Source organism: Coloeus monedula, assembly GCF_965178545.1.
Source record: "Coloeus monedula genome assembly, chromosome: 2".
NCBI classification, from domain to species: domain Eukaryota; kingdom Metazoa; phylum Chordata; class Aves; order Passeriformes; family Corvidae; genus Coloeus; species Coloeus monedula.
In genome coordinates this window covers 69,503,958-69,525,709 of record NC_138782.1, presented here as the reverse complement: position 1 = coordinate 69,525,709, position 21,752 = coordinate 69,503,958, and the positions used below count along the sequence as shown (strand labels likewise).

At 36.8% G+C, this 21,752-nt stretch overlaps 1 protein-coding gene across 5 annotated transcripts in view; it reads right to left on the bottom strand.

Annotated features, from left to right (window-relative positions):
- Nucleotides 1–21,752, bottom strand: part of FAM184A (family with sequence similarity 184 member A) — a 74,236-nt gene that overhangs the window by 8,277 nt on the left and 44,207 nt on the right. For 2 of the 5 annotated variants that reach the window (XM_082276690.1, XM_082276694.1), the window contains exons 8-15: nt 20,955–21,080; nt 20,614–20,760; nt 10,623–10,664; nt 6,385–6,597; nt 5,140–5,293; nt 4,599–4,726; nt 2,279–2,463; nt 1,643–1,789 (exon numbers count right to left, since the gene is read on the bottom strand). In XM_082276690.1, coding sequence (XP_082132816.1) covers nt 1,643–1,789; nt 2,279–2,463; nt 4,599–4,726; nt 5,140–5,293; nt 6,385–6,597; nt 10,623–10,664; nt 20,614–20,760; nt 20,955–21,080 — 1,142 coding nt within the window. The remainder of the gene's footprint in view (nt 1–1,642; nt 1,790–2,278; nt 2,464–4,598; nt 4,727–5,139; nt 5,294–6,384; nt 6,598–10,622; nt 10,665–20,613; nt 20,761–20,954; nt 21,081–21,752) is intronic. The other 3 variants (XM_082276692.1, XM_082276691.1, XM_082276693.1) reach the window with 3 other exon arrangements.

Below are 21,752 nucleotides of genomic sequence, written 5' to 3'. Positions count from 1 at the left end.
CATTTTATTTTCAGATACTTCCGAGAACTGGGATTTTTTCTGTTTCAAATAGATAATTTGTACTTTAGGGACTTCAGTTGTAGAGCCTAATTAATGACACGCACTCTCAACTATTTGAAGACAGATTCTCCATTTCACAAACACTCATGAGGCCACGCTTTAGGTGAGGCTGAACCTGGGAACAGTTACTTGAGAAACAGATACATAAAACTTCTCTGAGTTGGTGGGGGGTGTGTGTTGGTCTTTTGGGATTTGCTTTTTGTTTGTTTTTTTCTTGTTTAGGCTTTTTGTTGTTTGTTTTGGTTTGGTTTTTTGCTTTGTTTTTGTTGTTTGTTTGGTTTGGTTTCAGTTTGTTTTTTTAAATTTGTTAGCTTTTCTACATAGTTTCCTCTTTGGACAGCTTCTTGCTTCAGTGTAAATAGAGAAAAAACACACTGAAAGCCAGCTCAGGGCTCCCTGGATGATGCTTGCTGATTTTAGGCCACTGGCTGCCTCCTCAAAGCTCTAAATTGAGCAAGAGCAAGGTGAAGAAAACCTAAATTCAGAAAAAGCTAAATTCAGAAAATTCCTGGACACTGAGAAGCAAACAACTTAATGTGAAAAACATTTGGGGTAAACAGTTCCAAAACAGTTCTGGTGGCTGCTCATAGGCCTGTTTCTCATACAAGATAAATGCAGCAAACAAGAGGTAGCTTAGACCTAATTTACTGAACGGCGAGGTACCACGTTTATCAGGGCATAAGAATGTGCATGTGGACAACTACAAGGGAGTGAGAACTAGAATTTTATAGCCATTTTATTTGAAGACAGTTTCTGAGGGCTCATTATCCAGAAAAAGCTAGATGCATTTTGGCTTTACTGTCCATTTGTAACTGATACTTAGAAAAGCTTTCTATCAAAAACTTAGAACCAATTCTCCCTGCCATAAATCATCTGTGCTGCAAATACAAATCCCTCAGTGACAACTTTGTGGCAGGAAGCCCTCAATGTGCTATGAAACCTGAGCCAGAAACTGTGACCAAATGGGTAACATCACAGAGATAGAGAATGAAGGATGTGGAAAACAGTGGTTGGTGACATACTATTACATCACTTCTGCCACCATTAGGTGGTCTACTCCCTGGTGGGATTTTGGCTCAAGAGAAACTCTTAAGCCTTCTGTTATTGTTATGCTCATACAATCCATTTCAGACACTAATTTTCCTTATGCTACCAAATCTGAAAATGTTTGCATCACTCATGTTACAATCTCACTTCTTAATAGTAGTAAACAGTACAGTAAAAAACCGTACTGTTTATAAACTTGTTGAAGAAATTCTTGTGTTCTCAAAAAAGATATATTAAAGTTTGAGAAAGAAACCATTTGAAATCATGTGTTCTCCAACTTTCTAGGAACTACACAGATTTAGTATCTTTCCTACCTGAAATTTTTTGGTCTCAAACCCTTAACAATTTACCTCCTAAATTCCCCTAAAGATTATTGAATTGTGTTGCCTAAAGAATGCAAGATTAGGCCCCCTGCTTTATTGAGGTATTTGTACATCTGCATCTCTGCAGCATCTTCAGGAACTTACGGACACCAGAATAAACTATTCACTCAAATGCAGCTACATACAATTTTTTTTAATGCAACAAAACTTACGAAATTTGTAAAGCTGAATTAATTTCCTTGAGCAGCTCTTGGGTCTTATTAAAATCTGCCAGCATGCTTTGTTTCTCTCTGATGTGATCTGCTGTCAAGACATCCAGCTCTTTCTCATGTTTCTTGCTTAAATCTTGCTCATGCATCCTGTTTAATTTAGTTTTTGTTAAAAAAAGAGTTATTCTAAAATCAGACTTTTTTGTTCATCATGATTTTCTGCCATGCTTCTAACGGCTTTTACATAATATCAGACAACACAGAAGGAATTACTGATTCATCAAAATCCACTACTTACTGTTCTCCAATCTTCTAGCTTATTTCATGGAAAATGCATCTCCTTTAATGCTTTTTAAAATAAACCAACATAATGAATTTGAAAAAAAACCCACCAAAATCCAACACTTGAGTGAACTGCTACTAAAATATGCCAAAATGTGTCACTGAAATGCCACTTAACTGCACAGCATAGTCACTCACTTTACTAGTAAAGGGCATAGCTTTACTGAAGACTAAATGGTATGTGTAACATGACTTGATTAAGAGGATAAATTTAAAACTGAAAATGGTAATCTTTTTTCAAAGTTAAAGAGTAAGTGAAACAATACAGGTTTGAATTTAGAGTGGAAAAATTCATACCTGATCTGTTGGTTGGATTCACTGTGTATTCTAAGAATTTCTTTCCCTTTAAACTCTAATTCCTTTGTCAATGCGCTTATATTTTCATGAAGATGCAGAATCTCTTTGTCCAGTTCAGCTATATGATGGTCTCGGTGTCTAAGTTCATCTTGTAGATCTGATATTCGGCATAAAAATTCTTTTTCCTATGATATAAGTAGCAGCAGCAAAAAATATTTTAGATAGGCTTGTTTCTTAGAAGTGATGCCTACAATACTTGCTTTTGGAAGACAATTCAGCTGAGCAGAATTTTCCATCCAATACACAATTTTTTCAGCTTTTGATGCTGACACAAATTATAATCAAAGCAAAGGGCTTTTTTATTGTGTACAAGTATAAAGAAAGAAGAAATCAAAGTTATGTAATAAATGATTTCCACTTGCAAGGAAAGTTAAAACCCATGATTACCACTGCCTATTAAATTTGGTGTAGCTCATCACATTTTCCTTTTGCCCACACGAACAAGAAAAAATCCCAGGTACCACTAAAATCCAGGGCCTGGGCATTTCCTTTTCCTTGCCTCGTCAGCACACAATCCAGAGAAACTTTTTTCCCTTACAGCCCCATTCAATGGGAGAAAATTGCTCAAGATGTATGCCCAGCACAAACAAAAACTAATTCAGAAGTCTCCTATCTTCCAAATATATACAAGGGTCATAAATATCTTGCAGCAGAATATGTGCTAAATAGTTTATGTTATATTTATATGGCGTCCAATAAATCAAGAAAAGTCTCTTTTTTTTTGCATAAGAAATTCCAGTGAGGTTAATATCTGGGAAACTCAGCTGGAGCCCATTCCAATGGCTTTGATAATGAGTCTGCTTGGTTTAGAAATGTCTGTAATGAAAACAGCTTTTTCAGAGTTTTCGATTTTCATTTATTCCACTTCTTACAGTTTCACAATAATTAATGACTGCATAGTTTGCACAGAGAAAAACAGCAGATATTCCAAAGTAGTTTTATGTATAATTGTGTTTTGTGCCTTCATGCCTCCAGGAAATGCAAATATATCCTAGTGCACGAATTTCATAGGGCATCTTTAAGAGCAGACCATTAAAAATAACTATGTATCTCCCTATATAAAGACTATGTTAAATTTATAAGAAAAAGCAAAGGAAAAATTAACATCTACGCATTTAAATATTTCAAAAAGTAGCAAATATAATCATCCTGATCAGACCACTCTGCATCTCATTCAACTCTGATCCTGTGAACTGATGAGCATTCTAACACAGGAAACATCTGTAATTGCTTTGCCCTTAGTACAACCAAAGCTTGTGTTTAGCAGATCATTATACTGAGGCAAAAAGTACACACTATTTGGTTGGATCAAACACCAGTTCTTGTAATTTAAACTTTTTTATTCTGACATTTCATTCAGGTGCCAGACCCTGGACTTAAACAACACATGACTGAAACTATATCCTCCAAAGTCCTGCATGACAGCACCATGTTTTTGCCTTTGGTGCTCACACTGTTAAACCAGCAAGCAATAGCTAAAAAATGGCTCACCTTTGACTGTCTCTGGTTTTGGGTAAAGGCTATGTCCAACAAACCCTGTTTTCTTCTGTCAATATATTTCTAAACCTACTCCTCCTTGGTGCTGGAGTATCAGTAAATCAGTCTTGAAAAGCCTATTATACAGGCAAATAAAGAAGTAATTTTCCACTCCTCTTATTTCCAGGAGCCTGTCTTTCAATAGAGCTTAAACTTTGAATTTTTAACTACTAGCAGAAAAACTGATCGTGTATAAAATGAAAAATAAAAGAGAAAAGGTGAATTAATCAGTTTGCTGCTGAAAGTAAAGGCAGTTCATACTGGCTTTGGGGGTTTGCTTTTGGTGGGGTTTTTTGTCTACGTTTTTCTTCAGTTTGAAGCAATCATTTGATTATAAACAACCACTTCTTTTGCCATCTCTTAGGCTTCAAAGAGAAACAGTTTCTTCCTTCCTGCTGGCAGCTGAGGATGAGTACATTTTGCAAGAATGGGCACTTGCCTCCCATGGCAAGCCAATGTGCTCCCAGATGGCTGCACAGTTCTGAGAGGAAACTACCTTAATTCAGGAGCCTTTTCTAGAGGGCTTTGAACGAGGTTTGTGGAAGGCAGAAAAAGCTAAGCAAGGAAGGTTAGGAAACTGGTAGGAATGCATTAGCTGCTGGTGCCAGATGATTTTGAAGGATTACATGTTTGTTGTTTGTTCACAACAGTTCTTGCCCCCAGCAAAGGGAAAATGAATATTGATCATGCCATTTCACAGCCAGTTGCCAGCCATGCCTCCTACCTGTCGCCTGCCGAGTTCTATGCTTCTTTCAAGCTCCATTTTGGCAGCTACCAGTTCTTGCTGATGGTTGTGCCTCAGCTGGTCAATTGCTGCTGCATGTTGGTGATTGAGCTCTGAGCGCAAGGAAGCTGGTTACCATAAACAAAGAGAAAAGTTTATTGTGGACGTGTTTACATTAATTAACAGTAACAGTCCAGCTCCATCTAGTATTGCTGCTGACCTAAAACACACTTTACATCAGCTAAGTAACTGTCCTGTATTCTATTCCTGTTGCTTTTTGAAAACATCAGTTCTCCATCAGGAACTTTGGTTGCTTACTCCTTCCAAAAGAGCCTTAGGGGTGAGATATTTCAAACGTGAAGAGTCTAGGCTTACCTGTTAAAGATTATAGTGATTTTAAGAGGAACACTTAGGTCAACACGGAATGACTCTGAGAGACACTTCAGTGGTATAATACACACAAACACACACACATGCATGTATATTTGCATGAGTAGAAATAATGGTTTTGGACCCATTTTCAAATTTGAAAATAGTATACCTAACATAGCTTTTCCTTCATCCTCCAGCTCAAATCGTAGAGTCTGAAGTTCCTGTTCCATCTCCAATTTAAAGCCTTCCATGGCTTGTTTGTGTGTTTCTTTCAGTGCATGAAGTTCTTCCGAATGCTTCTGTTGTAAACGCTCTTCTAATTCCTATTAAATTGAAATTGACAAAATCTGTTCTATACCAACTTTGAGAATTTATAAAACATTCCACAATAAACAACTGGAAACAAAAAGCAGGCATTGACATACTCTAGAAAAGAAATGCACTAGTATTACTCATATTTTCTAATCGCCCTACTGTATTATTTCTTTTCAGTGGTTGATGGTTACCAAGATTACCTGTGCACAAAACCCGTTTGGCTCACGGCTGGAAAAGAGAAAAAAATCAATCCATGGATATATCTACAATAGCAAGCAATGTAATAAGGTGCAGATTCATAGATGGGTTTAATGTGCACACAATACACATTTGGGGACTTCTGCTCCCTAAGGGCACCCATGTTTACTCCCTATGGAATTGTATGAAGCATAATGTTCCTGGTACACATCTTCTGATTTCATTTAGAACAAAAGGAGTGCACTTTGTATGCTCCAAGACCAGTCTATGATGTGAACCAAAGTACAGTAAGGGCACACAGTGGGGAAAACTGATTGCAAAGGCACACTCGAGCTGAACATAAAAAACCTTAAGAACCCCCCCCATTACGTACCATGCACTACCAAAATTCCAGTTTTAAAGCTGGTTTCATCAAGGTTTTAAAAAAGTATCTTGTGTGGGGCATGAAAATTATCTTGCAAGTCACAGAACATATCTTATACAATTTTTAACATAATGAAAACATAAAATACATTGCAAAGGAGTCTATTGACAGAAAATACAGGCAAAATTAACTATAATGGAAAATTTCTACTCAAAATCAAAACAAGAATATAATATTAAATGTAACAGTGTCAATCTACTGTAAAGAAATGCATGTGTTGATAATAATTTTACATATATACACACACACCCCCCTATATACGTGCATATAACTCAAGACACGAAACAATGCCAGTATTAGAAAAATTTTCACTATGTCTTGTTCAGATTGAACTGGATAACAGTATTACTGTAATGCATCAGCTGAAAAGGAAATTTAGTAGTTATGCAGATAATTCTTTACTAATTGCAACTGTGTACGTAAAATGCTAACATAGCAATATTCTCTGCAGAATTTGGAATAACCATATAAACATGCCTTTTGTTCTTGCTCTTTTGTTTCTTCCATGTTTTGAAAGGCAAGGATATGGGCTTCCTGAAGTGACTTATGCCTTTGCTGATGCTCTTCTTCTAATTCCTGGATCTCCTGAGTCAGCCTCTGTCGCTCCTGACTGAACTGGGCTTGTAGCTGTTGCAAAGAGCTCTGTGACTGGGAAAGCTGCATCTCCAGATTCTGCTTCAGTAAGGAGATCTAACCCACAACAGAACAGCAAATATTTATTAGTCATTGATACTAACATCAGCTGCAAAGAAGACATTCAGAAGAAGAAAACGTTTGAAATTTTAGAGCCAGAGCATTAGCTAAAAGACAAGCAATGTCATCCATCTACTGAATTTGTTGTTAATGTTATATTATATTTAATCAGAGATAAAATAATTACATTTTAATGGTTTTGTAAGGGTTATCATATTGGTCAGTTCATACTGCAGCACTACTTGTAACACAACTTTTAAAGGCCAAATTATCAAAAATTATTTAGGTTTTATATAAAAGATCAATAAAAATGACACTATCAAGGTTTGAAATCAAACACTTGATTGTTAAACTGTCTTTCATTCTGCAAGGATAATCTTGCACTTGGAATAGGGGAGGACAGCCTGTGACATCTACATTGATTTTCAAATCTTTTCATATGTCATGGTCCTACCTTACTAGTGTTTTTCTCATTTAGAAAGAAATGGTACCACTCAACATCACAAATAAAAAGTAACACTTGATGGATTTCCCATCACACACTTTTTTGTTAGTTCAGTAAGACTATGAGAGTGATTTTTATGCTTGTTTCCAAGATCTAAACAATATGAATCACAAATAACTCATTTTCTTAGAAGTATCTGCTTTTACAAACGATGCTTTTCATCCAACAAGTATTATAGTACACTATATTCCTTTTTTGGTCCCATTTTCTTTTTATAATACTACTATACTTTGTTCTTCACATCAGATAGAATCTTTTCAGACTGAAAGTACTAAACCTATATTCCCTTTAAAGCCAAACATGAGAGATACCCTCCAATTCTGGAAACAAGATTTAACCAAAAGAGAATTTTGCTACAGTGACTCAAAGGAAGGAAAATAAAATTGACAAGTGACAAAGAATTTGAATCAGTAAGGATACTTTTCAAGCCTCAGAGCATTACATAATATGGAATTATAAATGAAATTCTGATAGTGTCATTTGATTCAGTATATCTTAAAATTAATGATGTCAAATTCGTAACGACATTGCACATCAAGTTATTGAGTTAGAGAACATTTAAACCCACCAATTAGCAAAAATTAATAGCAGCATACCAAGTACAACTTGTAGCACGAACATTGTTGCTGAACATATGGATTAAGGGTTTTTTTTTCAGAAAGACACAGCTTAAGCAGATTTGAAAGAAAAAAGCTACAGAAAAAAAATTAGCAGTAAAACAAACAAAAGAAAACAAAAATCAAACTAACTTAAATGAAATAAGCATAGCTCGTTGTATTTCAGATTCACCAGGTCTTTGTGTCTGGGAAGCTACACTCTAATGTACACTGTATAAACACTACTGTACTTCAGATACCTTTGAAAGAGATTAGCTACAATTAGAGGGTACTGAAGGCCTACACTACATTCTGCAAAACTTTTTACTAAGTACATTAAATATAAATTTCACATACAAATTGTACAGTGTCAGACCAAAGTTTTGTCTGATCTCTGGTTCTGCCTCCAGAAAGGGCCAACCAGGATTACCCTAGAAAAAAAAAGCCAAGACATAAATGTAGGGAGCTTGACTGTAATCCACCTGGAACTGGCAATCTTTCTTAAACCAGAAGAGGTATTTGGGAGCAGATTTATAGAAGAAATAATAACAACTATTATCTGAGCCCATAAAAGCTTTTAGTATCCACAATATCCTGTGTCAGGTTCCATGCAGACATGCCAATTTGACATGATGATCTCCAATACTTGTAATGGAAAGGAATCAAGAGAAGTTCCCTTTTCATGTGCTGTATTCTACTCATGTTTCCATAGCTCTCCATCATTTCCCTCCTTACACCCTTTGCCATACTAAACTGCTTTGGCTCAGTGAGTTGCTCCTTGTAGGAACTTTACTTCATATCTATGATCACATTTCTCTACTTTTACCCCTTTTCTACTATTTCTTTTTTAAGATTAGGAGTCCAAAACAGCACAAGGTATTTGAAATGTGAGTAAACTCTATTTTTACATACTGATTTATATGGTTTTACATGTTACGTTCTCTGTTTCTCTCCTACATTCCTAAAGTTTTACCTGCTTTTGTGACTCCTACTGAACTTTGAGGTGATGTTTTCATGGAATATCACAGTCCCCAAACCTACCTTCTAGTTGTAACAGGTCAAGGTGAGGCTCATCATTTTACAGAAAAAGTGACAATTTTTTTCCTTATGTATCACTTTGCATTTATCTACACTGAATTTCATCTGCCATTTTATTGCCAAGCCCCTTGGCCTTTTGCAGCTATTTTATGTTGAATAAGCTTTTACAAGCTGCAAAGTTTCCTACCTTACTCTTTTATCAACAAGCTGTAAAAGAAAATATTTTGAGCATCAGTGTAACTCCACTGATAATGTACCTTCACTGTGGTAACACTTCATTTAATACCTATATATAATATATACTGTATTTTTTCTCTTCACCCCTAGAAACTCAGCCTGAAGTGGTGAGTTTGCACCATATACCTGCCAGCATGGCCAGCTCTGAATTTTCATATATGCATCATCTTCTAGTACTGCAATGTGCTATTGTCTTCCCTCTCCAGGAAAAAAATAAGCTATTTTGCCTAAACTTCCCTTTGGTCTACTCACATCCCCATCTACTCTAATTCAACTCACGTTTACTGCTGGGCCCTTTTCTCCTTCCCACCTTTCTGTAACCTCATACCTACCTGGTCCTTCTCTTCATTTGTAAGCCTATTCTCACTTGTCCCTTTCACCGTGTTTCTGTCCCTCAGGTTTCTCACCATTGTCCTGTCCCGTTCACCCTGGCCACCAGGGGGTACAATTCTAGGGGAAGTCCTGCTCAGTCCTGCAGAACCTCAGGTAAATGTAATGATCACACTCTAACAAGCCTTTCATGATAACAGTCAAATGGAGTCAGCCATGGTAACTTAGGCAAATTTTTATTAAGATGACATAAAAAAGAAGTATTTTTGGCTTGAAGTTAAATCTGTCTCTCACTTAAATTCCTGCTCCAAATTCTGACAATTATCAGTATATAATTTATAAACATGTCGAGCATGGGCCAAGGGCAAAACGATTCTTTCATTTCTGTCGTGGAAATGCAGAAAACATTTTAACTGAGATGACCAAGAGAAGTCTGACATCTGGCCAAGAAGCCGTCTTCGAAGAGATCAGGAATAAGCAGGAGTAGTTCATCCTTCCACCAGATTAAAGTGACGGCAAAACCACAGCCTGAAATGAGTCAATGTCTGGAGAGGTCTATTTCAATCAATAGACCATACAGAAAATAAAGGACAATGAGGATTAAATGATTCTAGCAAGCAAGTCAGATTAGTCCCCCCTTCTAATAATTTGTTTTAACTTTGGAAAGTACAAAAAAAGTTAGAAATATGACTCTTTTCAGAAGAGCATGTGATTTTAAATATTATTTTGATTATTCAGTGCATATACTGATATCCTTAAGAGCATGTTTTTGAGAACATTAGTGCCTCTTTTTGCATGTCTTTGGACCACCATTTCTGTACACCTCTGTACTGAGGATTTAAAAGAAAACAGCTCTGAACACTATTCTCTGAACTTTCAATACTTTTATCCCAGGTTTTCAGCACATTAAAAACCTCAGTGAGAATTAGAAAAAAAAAAATAGAAAGAGTAGTTTGGCTACAATTATGACTCACACTGCAAAACCGCAAATTATAATAGAGCATCGATCCCATGCTTTGTAGAAAGCTCTGCAATCCATGTCTGCACTGCCCACAAGCTTGCTTGCATTAACAGTGACATAAAATCGCTGCTCATGTTATGACCACGTACACAGTGTTTGACGCCAGTGATATGCACACAGTCACACAGATGAGGGGATGCAGTACACAAGCTTTTGATAGCAGCACATGTTCTCGTCTCAAATATTACCATGTCTCCCATTTCATGGGGTAAAGCTGTAAAGCAGTACTGCAGGATATGCAGGTTGATTAGTGCAAGCATGCCCTGTTCAAAAGCTGTAAGTGCAAATCACTTACATTGCTGATAGATTTATGCAAAGCTTCACCGAGACAGTGCCGCTATGAAGGAAAGATCATAGGAATAAAGGGAAACATTCAGAAATCAACTAAGTAAAAGAAAAAGGGATAAGGAAGGAAGGGTAAACACAGAACATTAATTATAATTCCATCAGAGAAAAATAAGTTGAAAGCCATCTGGAAAAAATATGAGTATGTTGCTTTGACTTAGTCTATAAGCTACTGAACACAGAACAGAATGATGTCGTTTACCATGTTATGTTTCTGACATACAGTATAGCATTATCTCTTTAACATAATGTTACTATATAGACATATGGTACACAGCTGAAGACTTTTGAAGTTATCCACTTGTTTTCTCTTCTCCTTTATGGCAAAATAATTTTGGGAAGAAATCATTAAGTACATGAACAGACACTATATAAGGGCACAATCAACAATCAGCTGTGTCTCTTGAACACCACAAGCATATTAAATACATCATATTAAAGATCAAATTTCACTGCTAAAGGGCAGAAAATTAGTTTAGTCTTTAATGAAGACATTTCTATTAAAATACTTCATCTTTCTTAAAATTCAGAACCAAATGGGTACATAAAAGACTACTCCTGAAAGTCTCCAGCAATAAAATGATTTAATGTACCACTTATACTAGTGGTGACTACTAATGAAAAGCAAAAAATCCCAACATATTGCCAAGTAAATGCTCTATGAAATATTATTGATCATACAAATAATATGCATAGTTCATATGTATATAAAAATGCCTGTGTATTTATATATATGAACCATGTAGATAAACACACACACATGCACAGACAGAGTCATCAGAAATTAAGTGAGAACAATTTCAAATCCAGCACGACCACTTTCCCCTTTTGTCACAGGTCAGTCAAGAAAATGGCTTTCTCCAGGAGACAGCAAGTATTTGACATCAGCCTGAAAGCCTATAGATGGGAACTGTTAGATAACACTTTGCCAAAAGACAAAAATAAATTGTTATTCAGTCTCAAGAATCTAAAAAAAGGCACAACATAAAAATATATTATTGTGAAATATCCAAAATGAACTTATTAAAATTACAGGAGAGTTATAAGCATTAATTTTCTACACAAGAAAGAAACACTAGGAGGCATCATACTCCAGCAGACAAGGCAAGAGATCAGCATCTTACAGCTCCAACTCCAACACCGGACTTTGATACTGCCAGTCTGAACAAATCCACCCAATTTTTCTGTGCTTCCTTTCCCATCTATTTGATTTGTTTAGGAACAAAGCTGTTACGAGCAGGAATGATCTCCTGCCAAATAAACGTTCACTTCCTAGAACATTTGGGACTTTATATTGCTGGATGTATCTATGCAGCACTGTGGTACAACTAAGAAATACTTAGACTTTACACCTGAAGCAGAAAAGTTTGCATTGTACCACACTGAAGAGAAGTTCCAAGTAAAAATAGAATTATATAGGCTAGCCAATTGGTATGGGGGGTGATTCAAGCAAAACGTGTAGCAATTTAATCAGATGCAGCTCCATATTCAAAAGTATACAGAACACATTCAGAATGCAGAACTCCAAAATAACACTGGTTTAAGTGTTATTAAGAAATTTCATAAAAATTCCAGACATCCTTATGAGTACTTCCGCATCAAGGTACATCCATGTTCTGGAGAAGAAAAATGTTAAGAAGCAAAAAGACTGCAGGCATAATTATCACTGTCTGTATGTCTATGATGGAGAAAAGTGATGATTAAAAAACAAGGAAGAAGGTGGGTTTAACTATCACTCTGTTTCTACAGGTTGGAATTCAAGATTTGGTTTGTGATGTTACTGTGGTATTAGAAACCCTTGCTCAATTCTCTCTGAAATCAGGCTTTGTAGATATGGGGTGTGCAAGTGAATTAATTTACTTCTTGAAAGTAAAGAAAATTCTGAAAACACATCTCTACTTGGTATATATGTATATAACCTGATTTCACTTGATTTTGCTGTCTCATTTTTCAGTAGAAGTACTATCTTCTCCACCCTCAGCATATGCAAAGCTAAGCCTCAGATGTAACCAAGAGAGCTTTACCATGACCCAGAGGACCAGCACAGGTGCAGCAGAGAATAGAATCTACATCTTTATATGTACCATCTTTAGAACCCACTGATCATTGCAGGCTACTCAGCAGGACTGAAAGACTTTGCAAGCAGTACATGGGACAAGATTGGAATTCCCAGCTCTCTTTCAACATCTCTCCTAGAAGAGCTGAGTTTTCAGTTTAGTTGGGCAAATGTGTTGCAGTAAAGAATAGATTTAGTGATTTGAAACTGTTCAAGCTTTGTGTTTGCTTATTGTAATGAACAGTTGTTTGTGTTCCCATCACAGCTGTCACAGGGGCCATTCTTGGCGACGAAATGGTGTCATTTTCCTTGAGAAGGACATTTACTGCACCAGTGTCATTTTCACATTTTCATTCAGTTACCTTGCTTCCTGCAGGACATTAATTTATTGAATGCATGGAAGTTCTCTTATTTTATGGTTTCTCTGAAATAAAAATTACTTTCAACCAGATTAGAGAGGCTTGACACTGAATTTCAGCATCAGTCTTCGTAACACCCAAAGATCAGTTACGTAACATTTTTCCCTCACTGATGTTTCAATGTCAAATTGTGTCACAATCTGACTTTGCTATACAGTTTACTGAATTTTCAAAACACTGCTGGCAAACGGGAATTCTCACGTAAAACCTGAGACCCTAACTGGGAAAGCGCCTACTTTACCTGTCTTATCGAAGCAGATCGAGATTGCTACACAGTCTTTGCTTCATTTTAAGAATGACTTCCCAGAGGTGCTGCTTACCTTTCTGAAGAACAAACCCTATGCACACCCATCAGACATTAGTAAAGGAAACGAGTTTCTGAGGTGCCTAGCACAGAAGCGGGAGGGACCTTCGGCACAGGTCCATTTTATCCAGCTAATAATGGCAACAACAACCCTAAAACTCTCCCTCGAGATACGTCTTTGAAGAGAAGGACTGATTTGTCAGCAGATGCACAGTCTCTGGCTGTGCAGTGCTTACACGGCAGATGACTCCGCAGAGATTTGGAAAGCAGCTGTTTGCTACTACAACGTTTTGTACTTGGCTCGAGGCTTGTGACATGCTAGGAACTGGAGAGCTACATCAAAGTTTGCCCTCTCTGACTGGTAAGAAAAAGCAGCATTTAGAACCCCTTCCCTATCTCAAAACCGAACAGTTTTCTGATGAGGAAAATGAAGTGTATATACAAGGCATTCTGAAATCTTTAACAATGTCTGGGATCTAACTGGTCCTGATTTCCTCCTGGTTTTGGAGCAACCCTGAAGGAAGGTGCAGATATCAGAGGGTGGGAAACTTACCCTCTTGCTTTAAAAAGATGGAGTTTTTCTCTTTTCCAGTTTAGGAATCTGTCAAACTTCTAGGCAAAAATCACAGAACAGCAAGGATTAGCCTAGGTATTTTGCATATTTGTATCTGTTTGGATTTTGGAACAAATGCTTTTAATCCAACAAACTGCAGGTTCAATGGTCAGGGGAAAAAACAAGTGCATTTGAATGTCCTGATATTTTTAAAAGGTTTTGGAATGGGACTAGAGCTTCATTCATTTATTTGTCATAATGCTGTCAGGATTTTAAAGATTATATACACACCTTGACTAATTTTTCCTGGAACACAGAAGTATCATTGCCCTTAATCTCAAATTTTAATCACCTGCTGAATCTCAAACAAATTTTGCCTCATCTGATAAGTTCTCTCTCGTTCCTTTCAGGGTTCGCTGTTCTCATTGGTTTTGAGCCAAAAGTAAAAGCTACTCGAGCAAGTACAGAGCAAAGAGGCTAAGGGAAGTGTTTTAAAACTAGATCCTTGCCAGAATCTTTATCTTACATTCAAGGCAAAAACATATATAAATATAGGAGTAAAATTTCATTTTGGGAATGGCATTACTATTGGATTTGGCTTAGATTTCTATTTACCAGTTTTGGAAGTGTGAACTTCCAAATCTCAAATTAAACTTTTTACTCATGCACAGTACTAAGAATTTAATGTTCTTTTCATCCATTGACAAATAGAATTAGAAGTCTTTCCATCTTCTCCAGATTTACTGCCAAACAAAAACTTGTGACATTAAATTTCAATTAGAAGTTTAGGATCAGGTAGACAGGTTTCTTTGGATATGAACATTAGCCTCAAACATTAGCCTAGATGGATTTTTTTAACTCAATTAAACACAACACCATGGGAGAAAAAAAATTAAGAAGGAACCAAAAGAGAGATAAAAAAGTTCAGTAAGACATTTATTACAAAACAGAGAACAAACTCACACTTGTTAGTATTCCTACTGTGTCCTATTGAAAATACTTTGAAAACACTGATTTGTTCTGTTGCTTTTATTTGCCTGTTTTGCTGAGTAGCTCTTAATTGTAAATGGTCTTTAATGAATTTCCTCCATTATATTCAGAATCTTTTAAACAAAGAGTAAAATAATGATGAAGGCGTGGGCTGGGCTGAACGAGCTCACCAAAACCAAAGGCTCCTAACGAACAGCTGAATGTTAGGCATTTGTTTTCATGGCCAGGCTTCACACAACACTACAATGACCAATGTGGACAGAACAAATGCACCAACTCATCATCAGGATCACATCTCTGCAGAGAATAGGGAGCAGCCCAGAACAAGAGGGATTCCTTACTGAGAAGCACCCTCAGTAGCTGGCTGTCTGAGGGCTGCAGCGAGTCTGGACTATGAGATTATCCACATGCTCGCGTGGAGCAGTTTCTAACTTGTTTAAAGCATAGGTTTCCCACTTGGAGTACAGGAGTACCAATTCTTCTAGACCAGTGGTGAGTGGCAGGATGCACACAGACAATGGATCTAGGCAGAAACTCCCAGATCTCCCCCAATTCTCTGTGAGGCCTGCGTGAGTTACAGCACAGTCCCATTAAGACCACAGTTTTGAGAGCTGTCTTAACCTGTCAAAGTTTTCAAGAGTCAAAGAAAGCATGCTCCTTTGGAAAAACAAGTATCTACAGATTGAAGAGGAGGCATAAAACATTACCCTGAACTGCATTCCAAGGTGCCCTCTGCTCTTTTCTCCCTCCTTGGTAAGATATTTCTTTTTATTCTTTTGGATTTCCACACATTAGCTTTTTAAGTGCTTTTTAAATCTTGCCTAACATCCCTTACCATCCACTAGATGTCATGGTAGCCTTACTAGTATTATTGAATACAAGAATTACCAAAGCAAATTAAGAGGGAGTCATGTGAAATTTACCTCCACTCTGTTTCTGACAGACAAGCTGTTAGACAGGGTGTTCAGGACCATATCAATTGACAGGGAGCTGAGTAAAATGATTCTGTGCTGAAAGTTTATCTCCCTTCTTTCTGGAAACTGATACAAGGTACGTGCAGGTTATTTCTTGTAGAAATTTCCAGCATCCATTTGACAGGAAATCTTCTAATGCAAGGATTACCCAGGCTGTGGAACAGGCCAGTAATCCTTGTGCTGGGGAAAGAAAGTAGCATTTCCTGATTTTGCTAATGTGGATGCACATCAGCTCTGCAATAAGCACCTTTACACGGGCAAATAAAGATGGAGCAGTAACTGCCTCTGAATGAAGCCTGATCCAAAGCCATTTACAGATGTGCACAGGAGCTCAGGGAGTTTTCTCAGCACTCCATCAACAGCAGTATACTCACTATTTTTAGACCAGTATGTTAAAACTGAGTTTGTCATTTCCTGAAAACTACAATTTGAATAATAACTACATCAGAAGGAAATATTTACATTTTTATGTAAGTCAAAGTTCCTCCTATATACTTTTGACAGTTTAAAAAGGAGAACACCATCACAGAAACAAACTCTGAAGAGGAAACCTCAACATATTTTTCAAAAAAGAAGTCTTTGCAGTAGGAAAAATAAACAACAGCTACTGAAATGTATGTAGCATACTTTTGTCCATTCTTGCTGTAGTACTTCTGATATATCTTTCTGATATTTTCTTAATAGAAGACGTATCTTTGGTGTGAAAAGTTGACAAAGTTAAGAAAGAAGAATGTCACACTAATGCTTGGCCATGTATAAAGCTACTTAAGAATGGGAAAGCTAAATACGGGAAAAAATAATGCCAAAACCACTTACTTTACTGAAACATGTTACTGAAAAGTAAGGAAGATGGGAGAATCAATATTGATGGGAGAATCTCAAATACAGAAAAGCCCATCCACAATGAGAACCCTTGATTCAGTTTACTGAAAGAAACATATCACAAGAGGAAACAGGTAAGAATACAACTCTTAACCCGTATGTTTCAGAGCCCAGAACTGAAGGTTGCACAAGGCAGCCAGGCAAAAGAGAGAACACGCTCATGCTTTCAAAAAAAAAAAAAAAGAAAACTCCAGTATTTTAGCCCTGGCTGAAGCTTTCTCAGCAGTAAAATGTTTTTAAGAAAAGCGTTAAAACCCCATTACAGAGCTAAGAGGAATGGAAAGGAGCTAGCATATCTGAATTCACTGCATATTTCATTATGAAACTCTCGAATGGATTGACGTAGAAGTACTTGGTGTAATTTACAGGGAAAGAAAGGAAAAGCACTTTCTTTTTTGTCTTCTAGAATAATTTCTCATATCAGAGATAAAAACTACACACTTGGTCTCCAGACACTGATCTAGTTAAAGCACCAACCACATTTAAGTGTAGATGGTGCTTTGCAACAGGCAAGAAAGTGTTTAAGCACTTAATCAGCTGAGTAGCATTTTATCTCAAGAAAATTATTTTATTCATAACAAAGCTATACTGTTAGAATAACAATAATCTGACGTGCATTTTGTGAGGGACCAGTTAGCATTACTGGTATGAAAGCAAAACTTTTACCTAGCTTTATGCAAGAGGTAGATTCCACCTACCAAATGTGAAACAAATAGAAGCGGCAGAAATTTGTAGATCGGAATTAACATAATTTAAAAAACTCCAATCAGCTTAGTACACTTTATGGGCATAATTCTTTTGATTGAAACTGTTTGGTTTGGGGGTTTTTTTTAAATTAACATTTATCTCTGTGTCTCTTCATTCAGTTTTCCAGCACCAGTCAGCAACATTCCCAGGTGGGCATACTCTATGTTGTATTTTTCTACAGTATAGGTAACTATATTTAAACCTGTTTTTTCAGCCCTTCAGCCCTGTATGATTACATAACCATTCCTATACTTCAAGTTAGGCTACACATATTTTTGTATCTTGTTTTTAAATCAAATCAGAGGTGCATCAATACATATTAGAAAATTGCACCTGTATTGATGAGCATTTAATTTCTGAATTCAACTTTTATGAACAGAAATTATACGATTAAGCAACGAACCTCTAGACACTTTCTCAGCATAAAGAACACACGTTGGCCACATTTGCTGTCAAATCAGGATTTAAAAATTATTTAGCAGAGACCCTGACTGTTGTTTTGATAAATTATAATACTACTGGTATAGAGTGGACCACTATTTCAGGTGTAAAAATCTGAACTGCAGGAAGAGAAGCTGGATTCCCTCTCCTCCTAATTTTACACAGGCTTCATGCCTTTCAAATGGGTTTCAAATACATATTCCCACAAATTAAAACCAGGGTGTAACAAATCCACAATTTCACAGCCCTACTGCAATATCTCAGGCAGTTCTAGCTCAGGGTAGAATTTCTAAGGCATTCCAGGACCTGCTCATTTCAGTACCTTATCAGTTCTGGAGGAGGAGACAGAGGAGTATCCTTACAGAGTTTGTGGGTGACACCAAGCTGGGAAGAATAGAAGGCAGAGGACAACACAGTGGAATGGACACCATACATTGAAACATGGGGCTGCCATCCAGATGGACCTATCTAGGTTATCGGTACGGGCTGGCAGGAACCTCACAAAATTCAGCAAAGACAAATGCAAAGTCCTTGACACAGGAAGGACCAAACCTGTGCACTGGTCCATACCAGGTCACAGATCTGCTTTGCACAACCTCATTTATGGCAGGCTGAACATGAACCAGCAGCATGGTGTGACAGCACTGAGTGCCAGCAGCACACTGGGCTGTAGAGCAACCAGTAGTTTGAGGGAAGGGGTCAATGCCTTCAAGTTGGCGCTTACTGCACATCACCTGGAGGGCATATTCTGTCTCCTCCTCCAGCTCATTCAGCTTTGGTACAAGACACATGTTGATAAACTTGATCATACTCAGTGGAGAGCTACCACCAAGAAGGCTAGGACTGGAACAGATATCCTTCTGAGGTAACTCTATTTGCTCAGGCTAAAGAAGAAATGGTTTTGTGGGACTTAATACCTTTCCAGTACCTATGAGGTGGTTACAGAGAAAGTGGACCTAGCCTTGTTACAGTGGAGAACAGCAGAACAATGAGAGGCAACAGTCTAACCGAAAGAGAGAAGGTTCTGTCCAAATATAAAGAAGAAATTCATTATGAGGATAATTAAGCAGTAAATTAGATTATTCAGAGATGCTGTGGAATCTTCACCCTCAGAGGTTATTCAAGAGCTGACTGGACAGAGCCTTAAGCAACCTGGTTCTAATTCAGTGCTGACTGATTTGAGCAGCCTCCTGAGGCCTCTTCCAGCCTAAGCAAGTCTGTGATTCTGTGATTCAGGTCACTACAATTCTCAGAGACTACCTTTTTTGTACTGCAGTCAGGAGGAATGTACTACAAATCCATTTCTCCAAGAGTTAAGTCACCCATCTTTTACGCTATGGTCTGGAATTCTCTCCCCTCCAGGTGTAACAGATAAAATACAGATTCCTATGGAGAGAAAGCTTAACTCCCTACTACCAACACTAATTTTTCAATCTTTATTAAATAGCTATTCAGTTCAAATAGTGGTATGGAAAAGCCACAGCTGGATTGAAAAAAAAAAAACAGACCTCACATGCTATAATCTCTTTGCATACAGTTCTGATATAGTAAAAGGAATTAAAAAAACCAGAAAAACACAACCATTTTGCATATGGAAACCTTTTCCCATGTCTGAAAATTCTCTAGTAAATTCTCCTTATTACAGTTAGCATTCTGATTCCAAAATGTCTTGCATAGGCAGAAAAAAAAGTACATTTGCAACATACTAATTTTCCATTATGAAACTGTAGGTAAGATTTAACATGGTATTTTTGAAAGGTAGAGATGAAAGTATGTTAAAACTGTGGAAAGTTTAATACGCCCCTTTCTAGGCTTCCCAAATTAGACAGCAAATTAAAAGCCATCCCACAATAACACCCTGGAATCACAGCCATTTAATGAGTTCCAAAATCTGTTACTTTAAAATGTGTTTGTTCATTATCAGTTATTTCTTCGAACTGGAGTCAATAAAACCAGTTCTACAGCATTTATGGTTTGAAAAAAGTACAAAGCAAGTATTTTCTTTGAATTATCTAACATAACTGAGATTATAAATTTGAGTTACCATTAAAAAACCTCAGTACTTACACAAAATTATCCCAAAATTTTGTTCAAAATCACTTAAGACATAGCTGTAATAAATATGTCATAGAAACTGAGGGATATTTTGACTTCTGAGAGATTTGTACAGTGTTATTCTTGTACACATAGGAGATTATTATTTTTGTAAATATAGGGGATACCTCTAAAGTCCAAACAACTAGCATTGGTAGATATTTAACAGCACAACAGCTGAGCTCACAAAATCAAAACAATCTTGTAGTGAAGAAGTGAGACTGTCAACATCCTCTCCCTCTTCCCCTCAAAACTGTAAAAAGTTTTATTCACATTTAATGTAAAGAACAACATTCATATAATTAACGTTATCTTCACATATTATTTAAAATATTTGATAGCGATTAGGTTAAAAAGCCCTATGCTAACAAATTTCATTTCAAAGCCAGATATAACAATTGATTTAATTTACTTAGCTGGTAATAAGCCACCAACAATTAAACTGTAATGGCTTTCCAGTTTTCAAAGACACCATAGTTACCTGGTCTAAAAGATCTTCAACCTTTTTTTGCCATCCATCCCTTGCTGCATTTTTCTCACGTTCTTTCAGCTGCAACAGCTGAGTCATGGCTGCCTTCTTGTCCTCTTCATGCTGCAGCCTCAGCTCTTCACGAAGCTTATTACATTCCTGTCTGAAAACAAAGGTCAAATAACTAAAATGCAGTGGGACCTTGTGCAAGAAGTGAGAAAGAATTAAGACCTCAGTAATAATTGGAAAATATTAAATGATAGAAACCTTTGCTTTATATTTCATTTGATAGTACATTTGCATAAAATACATAGTTCATTTCTTATTAAAAAATATAAGAAAAAAAATAGTACTTGCCGAAGATTTTCTGTCCATTTTATTTCTAAGTCACGTGCCATTCTGTCAACTTTGAACTTTTCCTCCTCTCTCATGGCAGCAATCATTGCCTCGTGCTGCTGTCTCTCCTGATCTAGTTCTCCCTGCAAATACAAACTTTACAATAGAGACTGATCAGCAGCAAAAGTGTATTTCAAACATTGAGTGTATTTAGAATAAAAATATCAATTACAATTGGCTCATAAATTTGAACTACAGCTTCTTCAGTGTGAAATCCCTAGTTACGCCCAATTAATGCCTATACATCTCCTGATATTTCTTACTTGTGAAACAGAAGTTTGTATTCCTATAAAAAGCAATTTTCCAATAAGTCATTCTGCAATCTTTTCAAATACCATTACATTGAATCATGGAATAATTTATGTTGCAAAGAACTGCAAAAGGTCAACAAGTCCCATTCACTGAAGGGCTCACTTCAGAATTAGAGCAGGTGGCTTAGGTTCTTGTCAAGAATGCTTTGAATTTTATTTTTTAAATTTTTTTAAGCATCAAATATCCAGTATTTGAATTTCAAAGCCTGAGCTATCCGTACGTGATACAAAGTTCATGTATACCTTCTTTCTGTTTTTTGACGGGACAAGCCTGCTAGAAACAAGGTTTCACAGTCTGAACACAGAGAACACCATCCTTAAAATTCCCATCAATTTCTGCTGAAATTTTACCATACTAGAATAATATTAGGTACAACCTAGAAATCTTACTTACATGAATGTTGTTCTGCAGGGCTTGCTTCATTCATGAGAAGCAAACATAAC